The sequence below is a fragment of the Melanaphis sacchari genome, unplaced genomic scaffold, assembly GCF_002803265.2.
Source record: "Melanaphis sacchari strain LSU unplaced genomic scaffold, SCAv2.0 Contig74_pilon_pilon, whole genome shotgun sequence".
In the NCBI taxonomy this organism is placed as follows: domain Eukaryota; kingdom Metazoa; phylum Arthropoda; class Insecta; order Hemiptera; family Aphididae; genus Melanaphis; species Melanaphis sacchari.
Genome location: NW_020271531.1, coordinates 741,571 through 758,867, shown reverse-complemented (window position 1 = coordinate 758,867; position 17,297 = coordinate 741,571). Strand labels below are relative to the sequence as shown.

At 22.4% G+C, this 17,297-nt stretch overlaps 1 protein-coding gene across 1 annotated transcript in view; it reads right to left on the bottom strand.

The window, feature by feature from the left end:
- The window catches only part of LOC112601084 (prolactin-releasing peptide receptor), a 97,814-nt gene that overhangs the window by 38,531 nt on the left and 41,986 nt on the right, over nt 1-17,297 (bottom strand). The window contains exons 3-4 of the mRNA XM_025348511.1: nt 5,993-6,172; nt 5,831-5,925 (exon numbers count right to left, since the gene is read on the bottom strand). Of these exons, the coding sequence (XP_025204296.1) occupies nt 5,831-5,925; nt 5,993-6,172 (275 nt within the window). The remainder of the gene's footprint in view (nt 1-5,830; nt 5,926-5,992; nt 6,173-17,297) is intronic.

The following is a 17,297-nucleotide window of genomic DNA, read 5'->3' as shown; positions in this document are numbered from 1 at the left end:
AGTTTTTTTTAAATGTAAAATTTTCAACAAAAAGTAATTTAGCCTACTAATAGTAAAATAAATAACTTTAATAAAAATATGAATATATTACAAAATATACTTAGTTGTATAGGTTGATAGACCGTCATTGTTTAGAATCATTTTTCGTATGCAATGATTTATTAAAGAATTTAAAAAAACTTGTTTTATAAATTTTCTCCTCAATTACGAGATACGCTCAACGCCTATAAGAACAGAGACCGGATTCCTTTTTCCCCTAACTTTTTTTTTATCATATTGAATTTTGTATGTTTCTAAACGAAAATAAAGTTAAAAAAATGATTTACTACTAAAAACGTAGAATAGTTATGGCAATCTATATTTTCTCTTTCTAACCCAATAATTGGATCTTCTTTTGAAATTTTAGAAATTGGTTACCTTTTCCTTAAAGAACAGCTGATCAGGACATCCTTTTCTTTATTACGACTAAAAATTCATTATTTATATAGAGAATAAAAGATGAAAGTCATAGTGACTATTAATGTTATTTGAACCGTGTTCAATCTCTGATTAAAGTTATATGTTTCGACTAATAGATAAAATTATATACTTCCAGACAAGCATTTTGTTTAAACGATGTTTTGAATTTTGCTGCTAAAAATATCAAGTCTTCAGATGCTTATTATAACAAAATTAATTTTAATTACGTTTATTCGAGATAATATTATTATCACTGAAAGCATACAATTTAAAGATAATAAAATAGAGTCATTTAAAATAATTTTTAGGTTCTTAGTTCACAAATTTCAATTTTTTTTTTTTTTTTTTTGATATTAATGTCTAAATAATTTTATTATTTTGTTATAATTTTTTTTATTTATTTTTTTTTTTTTTTTTTGATTAACTAACCTATTTAAATTTATTTTTAAAAAATTATTATTCTAATTATAATATACATAGGCACATTGTACGCTTTATTTTATACTCATTGTCACATTGAAAACTATTCTACTCCTATATTATTTTATAGTTATAAACTATTTAACCATTAAATATTATAATATATGAAACGATGTCAACAATGGTACAATGGAATAAATTGTTGTTAATATCTAAACAATAATAATCAATTATGATTGCTTAAATATAAATAAAGATTCACTTCAATGGCACACCATAATATCACACATCTCATATTTTCAATTAGCTTTATCTTAAACTTGTAGAGTTTTAAATCTATTTACTTTCAATATAAAAAATATTACAACTAAATCATATATATAACTGGTTAGACCATAAGATTGATTTAATAATATTTTTAAATTTATTAGAAAAAATTTTTTTTTTCTTTTCATAGACAAAGTTTAAAATGATTTATTTAAAATTTCAAGAAATAAAAAAAAATATTTATTTTTTTTTGAAGATGAATTAAACATACATTTATAATCATACGCTATGCATATGTATTTAACTTATTTAATCTAAATACGATTTTAGAAAAAGTTATTTACTATATTGTATAGCAATAAAGTTATACCTATTTTTTTTCATAATTAAATAAAATTATATTTACATGTGTTAATATAGCATATTAAGCAAATATCAGGGAAAGACTATCCGGTAGAATAATCCATATACAATTATACGATCGTAGTAGAGTTTTTCCAATCCGTTTTTCTCAATCAATTTTTACAATTTGATTTTTTCCAAATCTAATATTCTCAACTTAACTTCTTCGATTTTAATATTTATACTGAATCTTACAACTCAAATAACTGGTGCTTTAGCATTTGTTTCACCAAAAAAAATACAATTAGTAGAAATGTTTGATGCTTTATTAGAATAAATACCAGACGTATAAATGCCAATAACAGAATATTTTGAGATAAATTATTTTTTAAACAAATTGATATATAATAAAATAACGACTTATATTTTATTTAATAAAGTATTTTTTTTTTTTTAAATAAATATATAAAAAAAAATGTTATGTATATCTTTAAGTAAATAACTATAAATATACCTTAATTATTTAACGTAGACAAATTACATTCGTGGGAGGCAAGCTAAAGGTTAAAGGAAAGGAACCAAACCCATACTCCCTCTAAAATTATTATACCATTATAACAGTACCATACAGTAACCTAATGAATAGCAAGAACTAATAATTTTTCAAAAGTTTGGCATAATCGGTTTTAAATGGTTGTTAGACGACAACATCCTAATGTCTATACATTTTTCATCGAACTCGAAGAAGAACGAGACAACACTGAGTGCATTTTATAGCAACTGAATGTGGGACAAAAAATAAGGAAGAAATCATAATATATAATACAAATGAAAGTAGAAAAGCAAATATATAATATTTTTTCCAAGTTAATTGTAAATTTAATGATTTTGATAATTTGATTGCATACCTCATCACAGTCATTAATCATGATTTTAAATTTTAATACACTTTTATACTAATTGTTTTTTGTTATAAATAAACATTTTAAAATTAGAAATTAATAATTTCTGTTTTGTATTGGAAAATATAATTTTGATAAAAAGAACTTTTTGGAAAAATTATGATAAAAAACTTTTGTCAAAAACAGATTTAAAAAAGTGTCTCCTTACCTGATTATAAGTATATTAATATATTCATTATATTTGTATTCGTGTTTTAAAAATATTTTCAATAGTTAAATCGTGAATAATAAATCTTTTTTTTTCTTGAAAAAAATAAAATTTTTAATTTCTATCACGTATGCTGTTAAACTAAACAAAAATAAAATTTCAAATTTCAAATGAAATAATAAATTGGTTGAATATTTATAGCTAAATTTCTAATAATTTATAAATTCACGTTACAAATTAATTAGTTTAAATAAAGTTTTTAACTACGTGATGATATTATGTATATAATATGTATACTTGTTTCCTAAATGTTATATCTTATTGCATAATATTATATAATACTGCATTAAAATTAATAAAATTAATTAAAATAACCTGTCTAATTTATTTATTCTTAAATTTTATATTCACTAAAAAAGAGCTTTAATTAATCAATAATTCAATGTTCAACTATTATAACAATTGTAATGAAAACTTTCACACTTATTAACTCATTCAATATAAAATATAAGTATTTTTTGTATTAAATTATAAAGTAAACTTTTATCATTGTTTGGAAGTTATAAACTTTTAAAATATACATATACATAAAACAATGTTTATTTAACAATCTATGTAAAATAAAATATATACGAGTATCCTACGTGCATAATATACAATATTATATATAAATAAGTAGGTAGGTGTATAAAGAGAAAATCTAAAACATCACAAGTTACCTGTGTTATACTAATAAATACTTTTAGTTCATAATTTCTGGTGTATTACATAATACCATATTTGATGGTGTTTAATGTATATCATAGTAATTTATGTTTAAAACAAATTAAAAATTAGTGAGTATAAAAATGAAATACCAGAAAAAAAACATTTATCATTTAATATTATGGATAATGTACAAGACTACTCATCACATTAATTTAAATAACTATTTTTTACCAAAAAAAAAATAAATATTTAGAGCTTTCCAAACAAAGTTATTCATAAAATATATATTAATGTGCTGCATAATTACATTCACACACAGTGAAATTATAATAAACAGCAGTATAGTGATTTATAATTAAAATAAGTATTTTTTTAACACGTTGACGATTATGACTGCTAGAGAATTACAACTAATTCTATCAATTCAACGTTACTTTGAATTCACCAGATTCTAGTAAAAATGCACTCACTTATTTCTATCACCCTATCATGGTATTTTTGTGTTAAATTATTTTACAAAAATTATTAAAAATTTTATTTGACATATAATAACATATTATACAGTTTTAATATTTATTTTTTTTTTTTTTTAGTACATATCCATTATTATTTTCCCAGCTCCAATCTACCTAATATCTAAAACTTTTATTATTAATTATTCAACTTTTAAATATAAATATATTCAATTTGTCCTTAAAATTTGACTACTTTTATTATTTAAGTAATTCGTAAACAGAAATTAAAATATTTTTATTTCAAAATTGAATAAACTAAACCTTTGTTAGAGCACTTTGATAAAATAATCTTTTTTTTTTTTTAATTAAACTTCAAAAATATTAATCAAGAAATAATTTCTCGTCTTGGACAAACTTTGATTTATAATAAATAATAAACATCATAATATTCGTATATTTTATTAAATTTTAGCAACAGTATTTTAACTTGACCGTCTAAACACTATTATTACATTATTATTTTATTCTTCTATCAACAATTTTACTATTTTAGTTCAAATTGAAATTAATGATTTATATTAAATTACATACCTAATTTTTTTTTTATTTGCTTATCTTCATAATAATATTCTGTAAAGTAAATCCAATAACGATACCTAAAGAATCGGCAATAAAATATAAGTGACCATCAAGTGATTGCTTGAAAACAACTACGTAACTAACACTTATTTTAAACCTTACATAGGGTCAAATGATGAATCAAAACCATTTGTTAACCAACAATATCTGTTATTTCTACAAACATAATATTGTATGCATTACATTTATTGCCAGTATATTATACTCAACTGGATGAATATAATAAATATTTCGTAAATTTGGGTTAATATACGACGTCTTTCTTTACTTATACCTAGATATAATAAATGAGAATCGAAAATGCAATATTATGAATCATCGTATTAACTATCAAATAACATAAATAAAACATTTATTATTTATAAGTATTTGTGAATATATATATATAATAATTTACAATATAGTTGTATATTTATTTTTCAGTACCTAACATTTACTTGCATTAAAAGTTTTAATTTTAATGTTATATTATAATGTAGTTATAACACCAATAGATTTGTTTATAAAGTTATTTAGCTTAGAAATAAAGTATGTAAATTATTACATTATCATACAAAAACGTCAAATATTTATATTTAACATTTTAATTATTATAATTAATTATATATAACATAATATTGTATGATATCTATGTATTATAAATGTATTTTAATCGCCTACAACGAAATACTCATGTAAAATAATATTTATTAACGCATGAAAATTATTTTATGAACAATTCTAATTGAATGCGCTTTTTAGCCTACAGATTGATTAAACATAACTTTTCACCGAGCATTTTATTGTCAAAATATTTATTATTTTTAATAATATAATAATTAATAACAAGGTTCTCCAATTAACAAATTTTGTGTACTGTACAAATAAATATAAATATGCTTTTGTATTTATTAAACATGACATATTAATTATTTTGTAATAACTTATATTATTAAAGCAAGGTTTCTAAAGGATTACATATACTACAGTGACAATGAGTATAATAACCATTGACAAATAATGACAAATATGTGCATGCGGTTGAATGAATGTTTAACGAATTATATGACTTTATACGTAGGTGCCTACGTAATATACGTCACATCGACATATTATATTAATTAATACCTACTATATCCAATAACTTTTACCCTGTAGGCCAATGCCTTATAACCTGTGATCTTTTTCACGCAATGAAAATCGCGCTGAAATAAACTCCCATTGAAATTACTTGAACGTAAAAATTAATAAATAAGTATCTTATATTAGTGATAATTCTCTCTTCTTTACATTGCTATTACATTACATGATTGGACTTTTAATAAATAATAAAAAGTGGTGCCATATAGTAATGGTAAAATCGTTTAGCACTGAACTTTTATAAAATTATCTCTAATCATTTTAAAAATTTAATTACGTTTTTCTCAAAGCTAAACTAAATAAACACTTACGTCAGAACGAATAAACTCCGAAGATAGTCTTGCATATCATCGGCCATGTTTACTGCACAAATGCCAACGCCTTCAAATTGTACTTTTATATATTCCTATAAAATACGATAGATAATTAACAAAATTTCCTTTATAGAACTATTTAAATGTGATATCACTTACACCTAAATCCAAATAAGCAGTGTAAACGGGATATGGCAATACAATACAAAATGCCACTATCCAACATCCAAATGTACACGCTAATGGTGGGAGTCTCATTTTATTTGGATGTTTGAGATGTTTATAACGATCAATAGCCATTAAAAGAAAGGTCAACATTATCACATGAGTAGGAACATCCTGTTGAGAAAAACATAAATAAATTATAAAATATAAAATATATAAACAATTTAATTATTATTCACATCATTTTTATTTTTTTATAAACAATATTTTAACTTCAATAATATATTTTTATTTTTTTCATAATCCAGATCTATAAAATTAAATAATATTTAAATTTAACTTACATTTACAAGTGTGTAGCTATTCTCTATAAGGTAAGTTTGTGTCTATTGAGAATAGAAAGTCTATTACATTAATTATTATTTACATTTTGCATTTAACAATTTAGAATTTAATAGTAGATATATAGTCTCCGATAGAAAATATTTTCCTATCTATTTCTTACAGTTTAATGCATTAGTACACATCAAAATCTTTGTTAATTTTTAAAAAACAAGAAAATTCAAAGAATTATCAGCATGTTAATCATTTGCTGTAAATTTTAGTGATATTTATCAATTATGAATGTGAAATCAACTGTTTCAAATTGGATTTAATTTTATCAAAATACTATGTATGAATAATATTTATCTATTCACGAAAGTAAATAGGTACTTAACTAGACAATGATTTAAATCGTATGATCAATACCGATGAAAATATATTAAATACAATAAAATAAAATTATATAAATAGTGATCTATTTAATCCAATTTTAAAATATTTGGTACAATTTTGAATATAAATTATTGTTATTTATTTTCACAAAAAAGTTTGATACTTCATAGTAAAAACATATCTAATTTTACACTGATTCGATACAAATATAAAACATAATTAAGAAAAGTATATTATAGTTAGTGGTTGGAAAGAGGTTAAATATTATAATATGATCTTAAAATTATGACTTTTTTTAGTTTGTTTGTAAATTCATATTTACCAAAATAAGGATGATTATTTCAAAAGTTTCATATTTCACCTCAATAAAAGATAAATTAGACACACATCTGGCACTCTTAATAAATTATTTTTCAAAATTCACAGTTAAATTCCAGATAAATTATGATAAATATGAACTCTACTAAAAACTTTATTTTTGAATAAACAATAAACATATTTTTATTAATTATATTCAGTAAATAATAAACACTAAACATGTATTATAAATTGTATTATAAACGTTTATGGTATATATTTTTCAAAAACATTTTAACTATTTATTAGGTTACTATAAATAATAAAGTCAATAATGACATTTTGTTATTGGTCTTTATTATATAAAAACTTGCAATGATATTTTTAAAAACATGAAAATACACGAAATTCAAAAGGGAAATCATTGTATAACAGGAAAATAGAGAAATTACTAGAAAATATTGAGCAGTATATTAGAACACAGATCAGTATAAATCGCAGCAAAGCAATATAGCAATATAACAAAAAATTTAATTTATATAAACTATCTGCAATTGTAAAAAATAAGAATCATAAATAAGATAAGATAAAAAATAATATCTCCAGTGAATCAAAAAATTCTTAAGTAAAATATATTTTAGAATTTAATTTTCTAATTCCAATATTATTGTTATATTAAAAAATTACGTTTTAAACTTTTTTGTTGATATTATACTGAATAGTAAACAATAGTTGTTATTATTAATATAAATTTATAAAATAAACCGTAAACTTCCAATATTTTCTTAACTACAAAAAAAAAAAAAAAAAAACCCACGTTGTTTTTAATAAAATCGTATTTTTTAATATTATGGACAATTAATTTATTGACAATAAAAATATTATGCATTATAGTTATAAAAGACCAATATAAAATTAATTTTATCGATTAAAATCAAATTAAATTTTATTAACTACTGTATAATATTTTATTACAATATAATTTTTTAGTAGTTTAATATTACATAGTCTATATTTACAGTAAAATATTATTAAATTATTTAAATATATATATGTGTGTAGATATATCGTATAGTATAATTAACATAAACCTGACTAAAAGAATATTAAGCTCTTGAGAATTGATTGCAAGCCCTCAGACTTGTACCCCATATAATGAGCCAATTATTTCAATATGAAATTTTCGTATTATTCAAAGTTATACAGTACACTGCATTATGTAACGATTTGTAATACGAAGATTGACTGAATAGAAATTCTCGTAAATTAATAGAAATTATTATTTTAAGTTTTATGTTATACATATTTATACTAATTTATTATAAAATGAAAAACTTGCTCATAAAACCATTACAAAGATTTTTGTTTTATAGTTTTTAAATAATTACAAAGGTTCAAAATATATATTAAATTTATTTATTGATTATTTTTTGTAAACAAAAATAAAAATTGAAGAATCTTTAATCCGGAGAAAATTAGTAGTCCAATGCCTATAAGATGTCAACATTATAGTTAAGCAAAAACCGTCTACTCAAATATGTCAAATTTAGTAACTATCATTTAAGAAAAATTGCAATAAATCCTCAATCTAACCACATATTTACACCATCTGCATGGAAGAGCATACGATTAACTTAATTGGATACTCTGAATATAAAATAATCCAGAAATAATATAATTTAATAATCCAATGTCACTTAACTTAACCTAACACGGTCGCTATTCTAAATCCGAATTGAACTACCATAAACCATTCGAATAAATTATTTACATAGGTTACTAAAAATAAGTGATTCTTCATCAATATTGACAATGAAAAAATCACAAAAGTTATTTTTCTTCCTAACCGAGCTAAATCCTCTCTTTTAACTACAGTTATCAACAAGTAAATTCTTAAAAATGACTAATAACATATTTTTTTCAAATCTTTATGAAAAATACTATATGTACTTGAACTCACAGATATCTAGATAACTTACTATAATATTATTATATTTATATATTATATATGTATGGATTAAAAATTTATCAATGGATATTTTCCCTTATCACATGAATCTCATGTCATTTTTTTCTGATACGATTTATTTATTATATTATTTAATATTTAATATAGATTGTAAATAAAAATGTAAATTAATAATTTTTCAGTACATATCAGGGCATCAGATATTCAAAATTTCATGCATGTATATATTATTATATAAAATTTAAATATATGGATATAAAGATGATCGCAATAAGTACCTAAAGGTGGGTTGCAAAGTTTTCTCTGTGATTGACAGTTTTATAATTCAAGTTTAAAACCTTTGAATACTGTATATTATAGTACTATGGTAGATGTATAGATGTATTATACTTTGAACTATCCATGTGAATCCTAGTACTTTCTTTGAACAAAATAATTATGTAAATTATTTGTTTATACATTTTGAGGCTATTCGTAATACGAGTACATCATAAGATAACGCAATCTGGCGATTTTATGGACATTTGGGAGCACTTTATTTATTCAAAAATAAGCTGAAGAACATAAAAAAACTCTCAGAATTTTATAATTCAAAGCAATATAATATAAAATAAATAAAAACAAATATCACTTTATTTTTAGCAACATACTTGAGTGAAATACTTGTAAAATATTAAGTAAAAAAAAAAAAAAAAAATCACTTTAAATCTATAAATTATTTAAGCCGTATCCAAAATAAAAATAAGAAAAAAAAGAAAATTTTATCATAAGTAATATATTAAAAATTAAAAAAAGGTACCTATTATACTCAAGATATTGTAAAAACTATTCATTATATAACTTATTTGATTTTAATTTGAATACTAATTGTTGCATAATTATATCGATCTTTTAATGATAAGAAATTAATTATTTGGAACAATATTTTAGGTATCTTATTATATTTATCAAAATTAATTAGGAACTAATTTTAACCAAATTATCATAAAATGTAAATTTGCTTTTTTAAAGGTGATCTATGCTCAAAATATCAAATAATATTTATAATTTAAATATTATGTCATATTTTGTTATATTATAGTATAACTTTCTTTAAGCCAGGCAAGTATCACTTATTATCGCCAATTCAGTTTCTTGTAAAAGTGTAGTATACATAAAACTTAACAATTTACATAGAGCGCAACAAACTGTTTCTTGTTGTTTGATCGACACTAAAAGAAATAAAGTTTAAAAGCCAATATTTTTCCAGACGTTGAAAAAGTGTCAATCAAAATTAGGGTTAGAAAACTTTAATATCCTGCCAATAAACTCTGTCATATTCGCATCAAATAGTGATCCTGGTTTCACTAAGTGCATTTAAAGCATTCATTTATTTTTTTAATATTGTTTTTCTATGTTTCTCCATAAGGTTACATATTATAATTTTTAATCCAATAATAAACTTATATAATTCACATTCTTCAAAAGTATCACATTATAATACTCAAAGACACATACAATCTAAATACATTAATATAATGATATAATGTCTCATCATATATTTACTTAATATGTATACTTGTAGAAAATTAATTAGCTAAAATATTTACATGAATTGGATTTATTAATTGACCCACCCCGATTTGTAAGAAAAATATAACTTGCATTTACATTTTTGTTCGAAAGCTATTATTTGCAAAATATTATTGTAATATACGTGGTTTTCTTATACATTAATATATTATATGATTTTTAACTATATTTAAAAAATATTAATTTGAATACAATGATGAATCCGAACAAACTTATCGTACACACTATTTTTTATTTATGATTGAATAATCATTTTAATTTTACAAAATGCACTCATTAGTTAATTGCCAACCATACCAAATAATAGTAACATCATTTATTAGAATAAATGTATTATGCATAGGTACATTATTAGTACATAATATTATAATAGTTAAGTTGTAACCACGCAACAAGCAACGAGTAAGTAGAATATCACATTCAAATATTACACACTTATAACAAGCAGCTGTAACGTGCCATACTTATAATATTATTTAATGAATATTGCCTATAGACAATGAAAAAAATGTATTATTCTTATGTCGAAAAAAAAAATATTAATAATTCAGATTACATAGGTTTTGTTAGTTTTGTATGAAAAAAAATTATGCAAATCAAATGGGTTTTTTTCCATTACACTATTCGCAATAAGTGTAACATGTGTTCTAAAACAGTTGATGGCCATTACTTGGGTTCAATTTTCTCACATTGCTGACGTTTTAAAAATTTATGATAATAATAGTGATGAATATTCTCTAGGGGAAGGATTATAACGCACAATCGTACAGTTGATAATGATACAATTTACACTTACATATTATGCACAGCAATAAAATTTACGTAGAATATGTATCATAAATAATAATACCAATACATTTTAAAAGTAAAATATACTATTTTATGTACACCAACAACAACGATACCTTTAATTTTATTAATAGCAATTATAGCGTGAAATTTTCAGTCATAAAATATACTTGTAATAATGTTAATTTGATAAAAAGAAACTTTATTTGGTTATTTTTCATTAACCAAAATGAAAAATACTATTGAATAACGTTTTTCACAGTATAGAAATTTTAATAATCATTAAAATCGTAGCTTTAATAATTGTTATAATTTATAAATTATATTTCATAATATAATAATATAATATTCATAGGTATAGAATATCAAAATGATACTTCAAAATTATTTCATTATTTAATTAAAAAAAAAAAAAAAACACTTAAAAAAAGAAAAACGAATATTTAATTATTTAAGAGAGAAAATATTTTATTAATAACAAAAATATATTACCCGAGAAAAATGAAAATGACAAAAAAAAAGATTTTTAAAAACAAAAAATACTTGTGGCGTTTATTTACTATTAATAATAATAAAATGTTGTCAGAGAACATTTTTAGTATACACTAATCTCACATTAAAAATATTATATAATTTCACTAATGTATTCGTCGTTTGATGTTTTTGAATTTTTTTTTTTTTAATTTTTTTTGTTACATTCGAAGATAATAAAAAAAACCAGGGAACCCCTGCTGTACAGCATATTATGTCAAAAATATTTTGGCATATCATTAAATAGTCTGCTTTAAAGCATATTGTGTGAAACTGAATTTAATATATTTAATATTAACTCTGAAGTATACAATTGACATACTATCATAATACTGAAAAGTAAATAATTATAAATATAAAAAATATAATAATTTAAGTAAATATTAAGTATTATATAACATATAAATCATAATTCATGCAAAGAACATTTTTATGAAATATAATAATTTTTAAGTATTTAATATGAACAATATTCCATTTAAAACTTTCTCGTGCATAAAAAACAATCAAATAAATGTGATCCATTTGATGATTAGTTAGAATCAAATAGCAATAAAATGATTTACCCAGTAGCAAAATATTTGTTACATACAGTTGGATTTCAGATAACTTTATAAAACTCTTGAACAATACTTAAATAAAATTTTCCTAGTCTCTATTAAATGGATGTTCGTGAAAAGACCTTTGTTTACAACTTTCTTTGTTTATAATACGATTTAACCTGGGCATTTTGATAGAAAACACAATGCCCAAATCCATCAATGATAGATGTCTAAAACATAATATATTTATATAATATGTATCCTAACGCAACGCACGTATAGTTTACGTAGTACACACTCATATTATACGGTCGACAAAAGTCGACTTCGCAACAATAGATCTAAGCAAACGTTAAACAAAGGTTGACTATTATTTTGGTTTGACATATATTGTTTTAGTTGTATACATAAAATATACATTGTAAGGTTCAAGTTATTAACGATTCCATAGGAAATAATTTCAATTTATTTAAACAATAATACATTTGAATAACTGAACGTATCCGTCATAGTCATTATAATACGATATAATAATATGTAAAATATAAACAGCTACAGTAAATGACGTAAAGTAAGATAATTTAGGAACGATTTTCAATACCAAAGTAAATAATTATACTTACGAATAAATATTCATAAATATCTAAATACTAATTGTCAAAGCAAATTATAGTCAAATTGCTTTATTTTTATGTTTTATGTACATATTTAATTAAATCTTGTTTTTCTTAAAAATTGAAATTAATTTTATGATTTAATATATATATATGTGTGTATTATATGTATTATGCCATCTTAAAAATATTCATTCAAATAAAATTTTAAAAATAGTTAATAATAATTCAAATTAAATATCTCAAGACAATTTTAATGAGCGAAATAAAAAATAAAATTACTGTATGTGCTCAGAGCATTACTGGACAACGTTCCAAGAACGAGTGTTAATATTAATTACTGTTGGTGCCTGTTGGGTTATGAAATAAGCAATCCAATGTATTCTCCTTGAAATAAGAGAATTAATAGACGACCGTCTGATAGGTTTGGTGCAATGACTACAGGGCTCGCGCAACTTGAGCAAAATACTTATTATTACTTAAACTATGTAGTGAAGTTCATATCGGTAAGGTTCATTAGCATGCAGCTGAGATTAGCGACGGTTGACTCGAAGACTGGGCGGCCTCTCACTCAACTCGCAAGTTGCTGGTGGACTTACGAGAAAATGACAAACCCACGGCTTGACAAGTGAGTGACACAACTGAACCGTGATAGTCTCGCACACACCCACTATGCGGGTGCTGGTGGACTTACGCAGTGACAAACCAACATCAGTTCTGATCTCGGGCAAACGCAATGCAATGACGAGGACCAAAAAATATGATAAAAGACTCGCGCAGAAGGTTAAACCATTAGTAGTTTCTGATGGTTGTAACAAATATAACAATAAATAAATATATGCGAATGGCTGCACTATCGCACTATAATATTTGTGTGGCTATATATACACACAAAATACTCGACGTGTAGCACATTTCGAGTATATGAATAAAAAATCGGTTTGTGCCACAATGGCAACAAGAAAAATAACTGGCTATAGAAAAATATATAAAATATAGTTAGCTGTAAGAGATTATGACAAGGATAGATATAAATTAGCAATAATAATAAAAAAGGACAAAACAATAACAAAAATATGGAAAAACAAAATCGAACAAAAAAAAATAGATGGTAATAATTAAAATAATTTACGAAAAGTGACCAAAGATAATAGAAAAATATATGGGTAACAATAACTAACGAGTTATTATTATTATAATTATTATAATTTACAAAAGATACCTTGAAAAAAAAAATAATCAGTGAGAAGAGGAGGGGTTCAGTGTCATGCTGCTTAGCAATCCTCAATACTAATATTTGTAAAAATACAATCCTCTACTTCGATCTATTTTCGGCGCCGACAATCACGGTGATAAATGATAATACCTACCGTTATTTTTTTAAATATTATACATTAATTATATTTCTAAAAAATGTAGGTTTACAAACGTTTTAAGAGAACTTGGTTTTTAATTGTCAGTTGTCATAATATATAATGTTTAATATTATTGATGCTTAATACATAAGTTAATTATCAATACACTTTAAATATTGCAAATTAAAACTATTTAGTGGCACTAAATATTATTATTTTAATAAAATAGGAAAAAATATACCATTTTTATGAGGTAATAAAATTTTAAACTATAGAATTATTTTTTGCTTTAGACGAAATATTGAAATCTTACGATTACTTGATTTAAATTTATATTATTAATACCTACAATGGGCTATCCAAGACTTTATTCCAAATAGATAGAATGTAGATATTTTGTCTATTTATTTTTAAATTTTTAAAGCTTTTTAAATAATTATGTGAAATATTAAAACTATACAATCAATTTAGTTAGCTTAAAATATTAAATGCTACGCTCAGATATTAGACCAGGTAAAAATATCAATTTATTACCAATGCCAATGTAGGTTAGGTTAGGGATATTGTTTATTTATCATCCATTATCATTATGTTTCTAATTGAAACGCAGCGGAGAGAGGTAATTTCTTTTAATGCAGGTAATTCATCTTATCGTATTATTCCAACTTGAATATGTGTTATTAAATTAGTTACAACTCACAGTATTAAATATATAATGTTAGTTTGACAAAAAATGTTGTTATCTAAATATCAAAAAGATAATTGTCACACCAACTTAGTTTTTTTTTTTTTACATAATAAAATTGGGATTTTCTTTTATTAATGTGCTTTTTCAATTATCATAATGCACAAATAATAATAAAATTTGAAATGTCAATATTAAATTATTCAGAAATGTTTTAAAACACACAAGGAACTAATTAATAATAAATAGCAAGACGTATTGATTCCACCATTAGCTTAAATATTAAAAAAACTAATTCCGTATACAAGTGTACCAATAATTAATATTATTTTCAAACTCATTTTATTGTTTCTTTTCATTAAAAAATATTCTAATACCAGTAATACCTACTTATAAAATTCGTTTGATTATATAATTTCTATACTCTGTAACCAAAATAATTTATCGTAAAAACATATAAAAAGTGTACCCGCTGCTTGGCTCATATTGCATTACATTTTTATAGCAGATTATAAAATTGCTGAATATTAAATTATTTGTTAAAAATTTAAAATATTCACTCTGATAAATCAAGGTTAAGTAATGGTACTTAATTTTAATTAAAATATGTAATTTAATGTATCTACTAGAATTATTTCGAATTATCAGGTTTTCTTTAAAGCTTAAACTAATATCGGATTAAATCAACTCATCACGATAACTTATACTTTTCAGTTACCAGTAATATCAATACAATTTTAATTAAAACGTACTAATTTAAGAAACAATGCATTATCTATAAAATAAAATTAATGGTATTATAAAAGTTTCACAAAAATTATTTTTTCTACTACTTGTAATTCCGTTTGGTATATACACTGCTATATTTTGTCGCTATATAGGTAGTCCTATATTTATTATAAAAGAAGAAGAGGTAGAAGAGATTCTATTCGCCAACGAAAATGCTATACCTACTACTATGACACTGTCATCGATGATGTATTGCCGACATATTCCAGGAGTACCTACGCAATGAAATTGGTTTCTACAATTTGTCATACGCTGAGGAGTTTTATATTCGGCATTCTATAATGACCTGTATAGTAACTTTCTCGTATACAATCTCGACAAAGTGATATTAATTGATTTTTATTAGCTATTATTTTAAAAATTATATATTGAACACAATGAATTATGTATTATAATATTAATAGATGCTTACTTATAATAATAACTAAAAAAACTATACCATGTAAATGTTTTTAATTTTATTCACATCATACAAACCATGTATCTTTATGAAACACAATATGTATCAATAAAACTGTTTAACATTTATATAAATATTTATTAAAATAATAGGAATAAATGTAACTTATTTACTTAATATGTTTTCTTTGTTTTAACAAACTAAATAAATGTGTAAATATAATTTATTCATTTCGTTAAAAATATCATATTATTCGTATCCCAAAAGGGACCGATTTTTAAAACAATGCAAAAAAAAAATACGATTAATGGTAGTAAAATTGTAGTTAAAATATGAATGTTTGAATCCACGTACTGCTAGCATTGTATAAGTATAATAAGTATAATATATAGAAGATAAACGACTATAAACTGTTCTCAAATTCGTATAGTTTAGTACATATAAAGTTTGTATGGGTTTGTTTTACATGTATAGTAAAAAGTTTAAATGCAAATTTAATGTAAAAAAAATGTTAAAAGTGCTATTTATTCTATTTAATTTATCTTAATACTATACAGAAAATTCAATATTTAAATAACGAATACATAGGTTTTTTGATAAAATTTTAATATAAGAGAAGGTAGTTTTAAGTATAAAATTTAATTTTGATAATTAAAATACTAATTATTTAAAAATTATATTTTAATTTTAAAATGTATTTACTGTTTAAAAAATGAATTTTAATAGTCAACATTCAATAAGTTTTCTATACCATTGAATCAATTATTTTTCCATCATTTAAAATCCCGTTTTAACCTTAAGTACGTCAGAACATTTGAATTTAAATATTATTTATATTTAAATTAAATTATATAAATAGTTTAAATAAGCTGTCAATTTTAAATTGAATTCTCACATATAACTTGTTAAAGTTGTAAAAATATTTTTCAAAATCACATGTTGTTATATTAGTTATATTAAATATTCTAGTTGTATTTTTTTACCCGTCAATCACTGTCATGTTTACTTTTGTTAAGGACATTGGACACTTATTATTCAG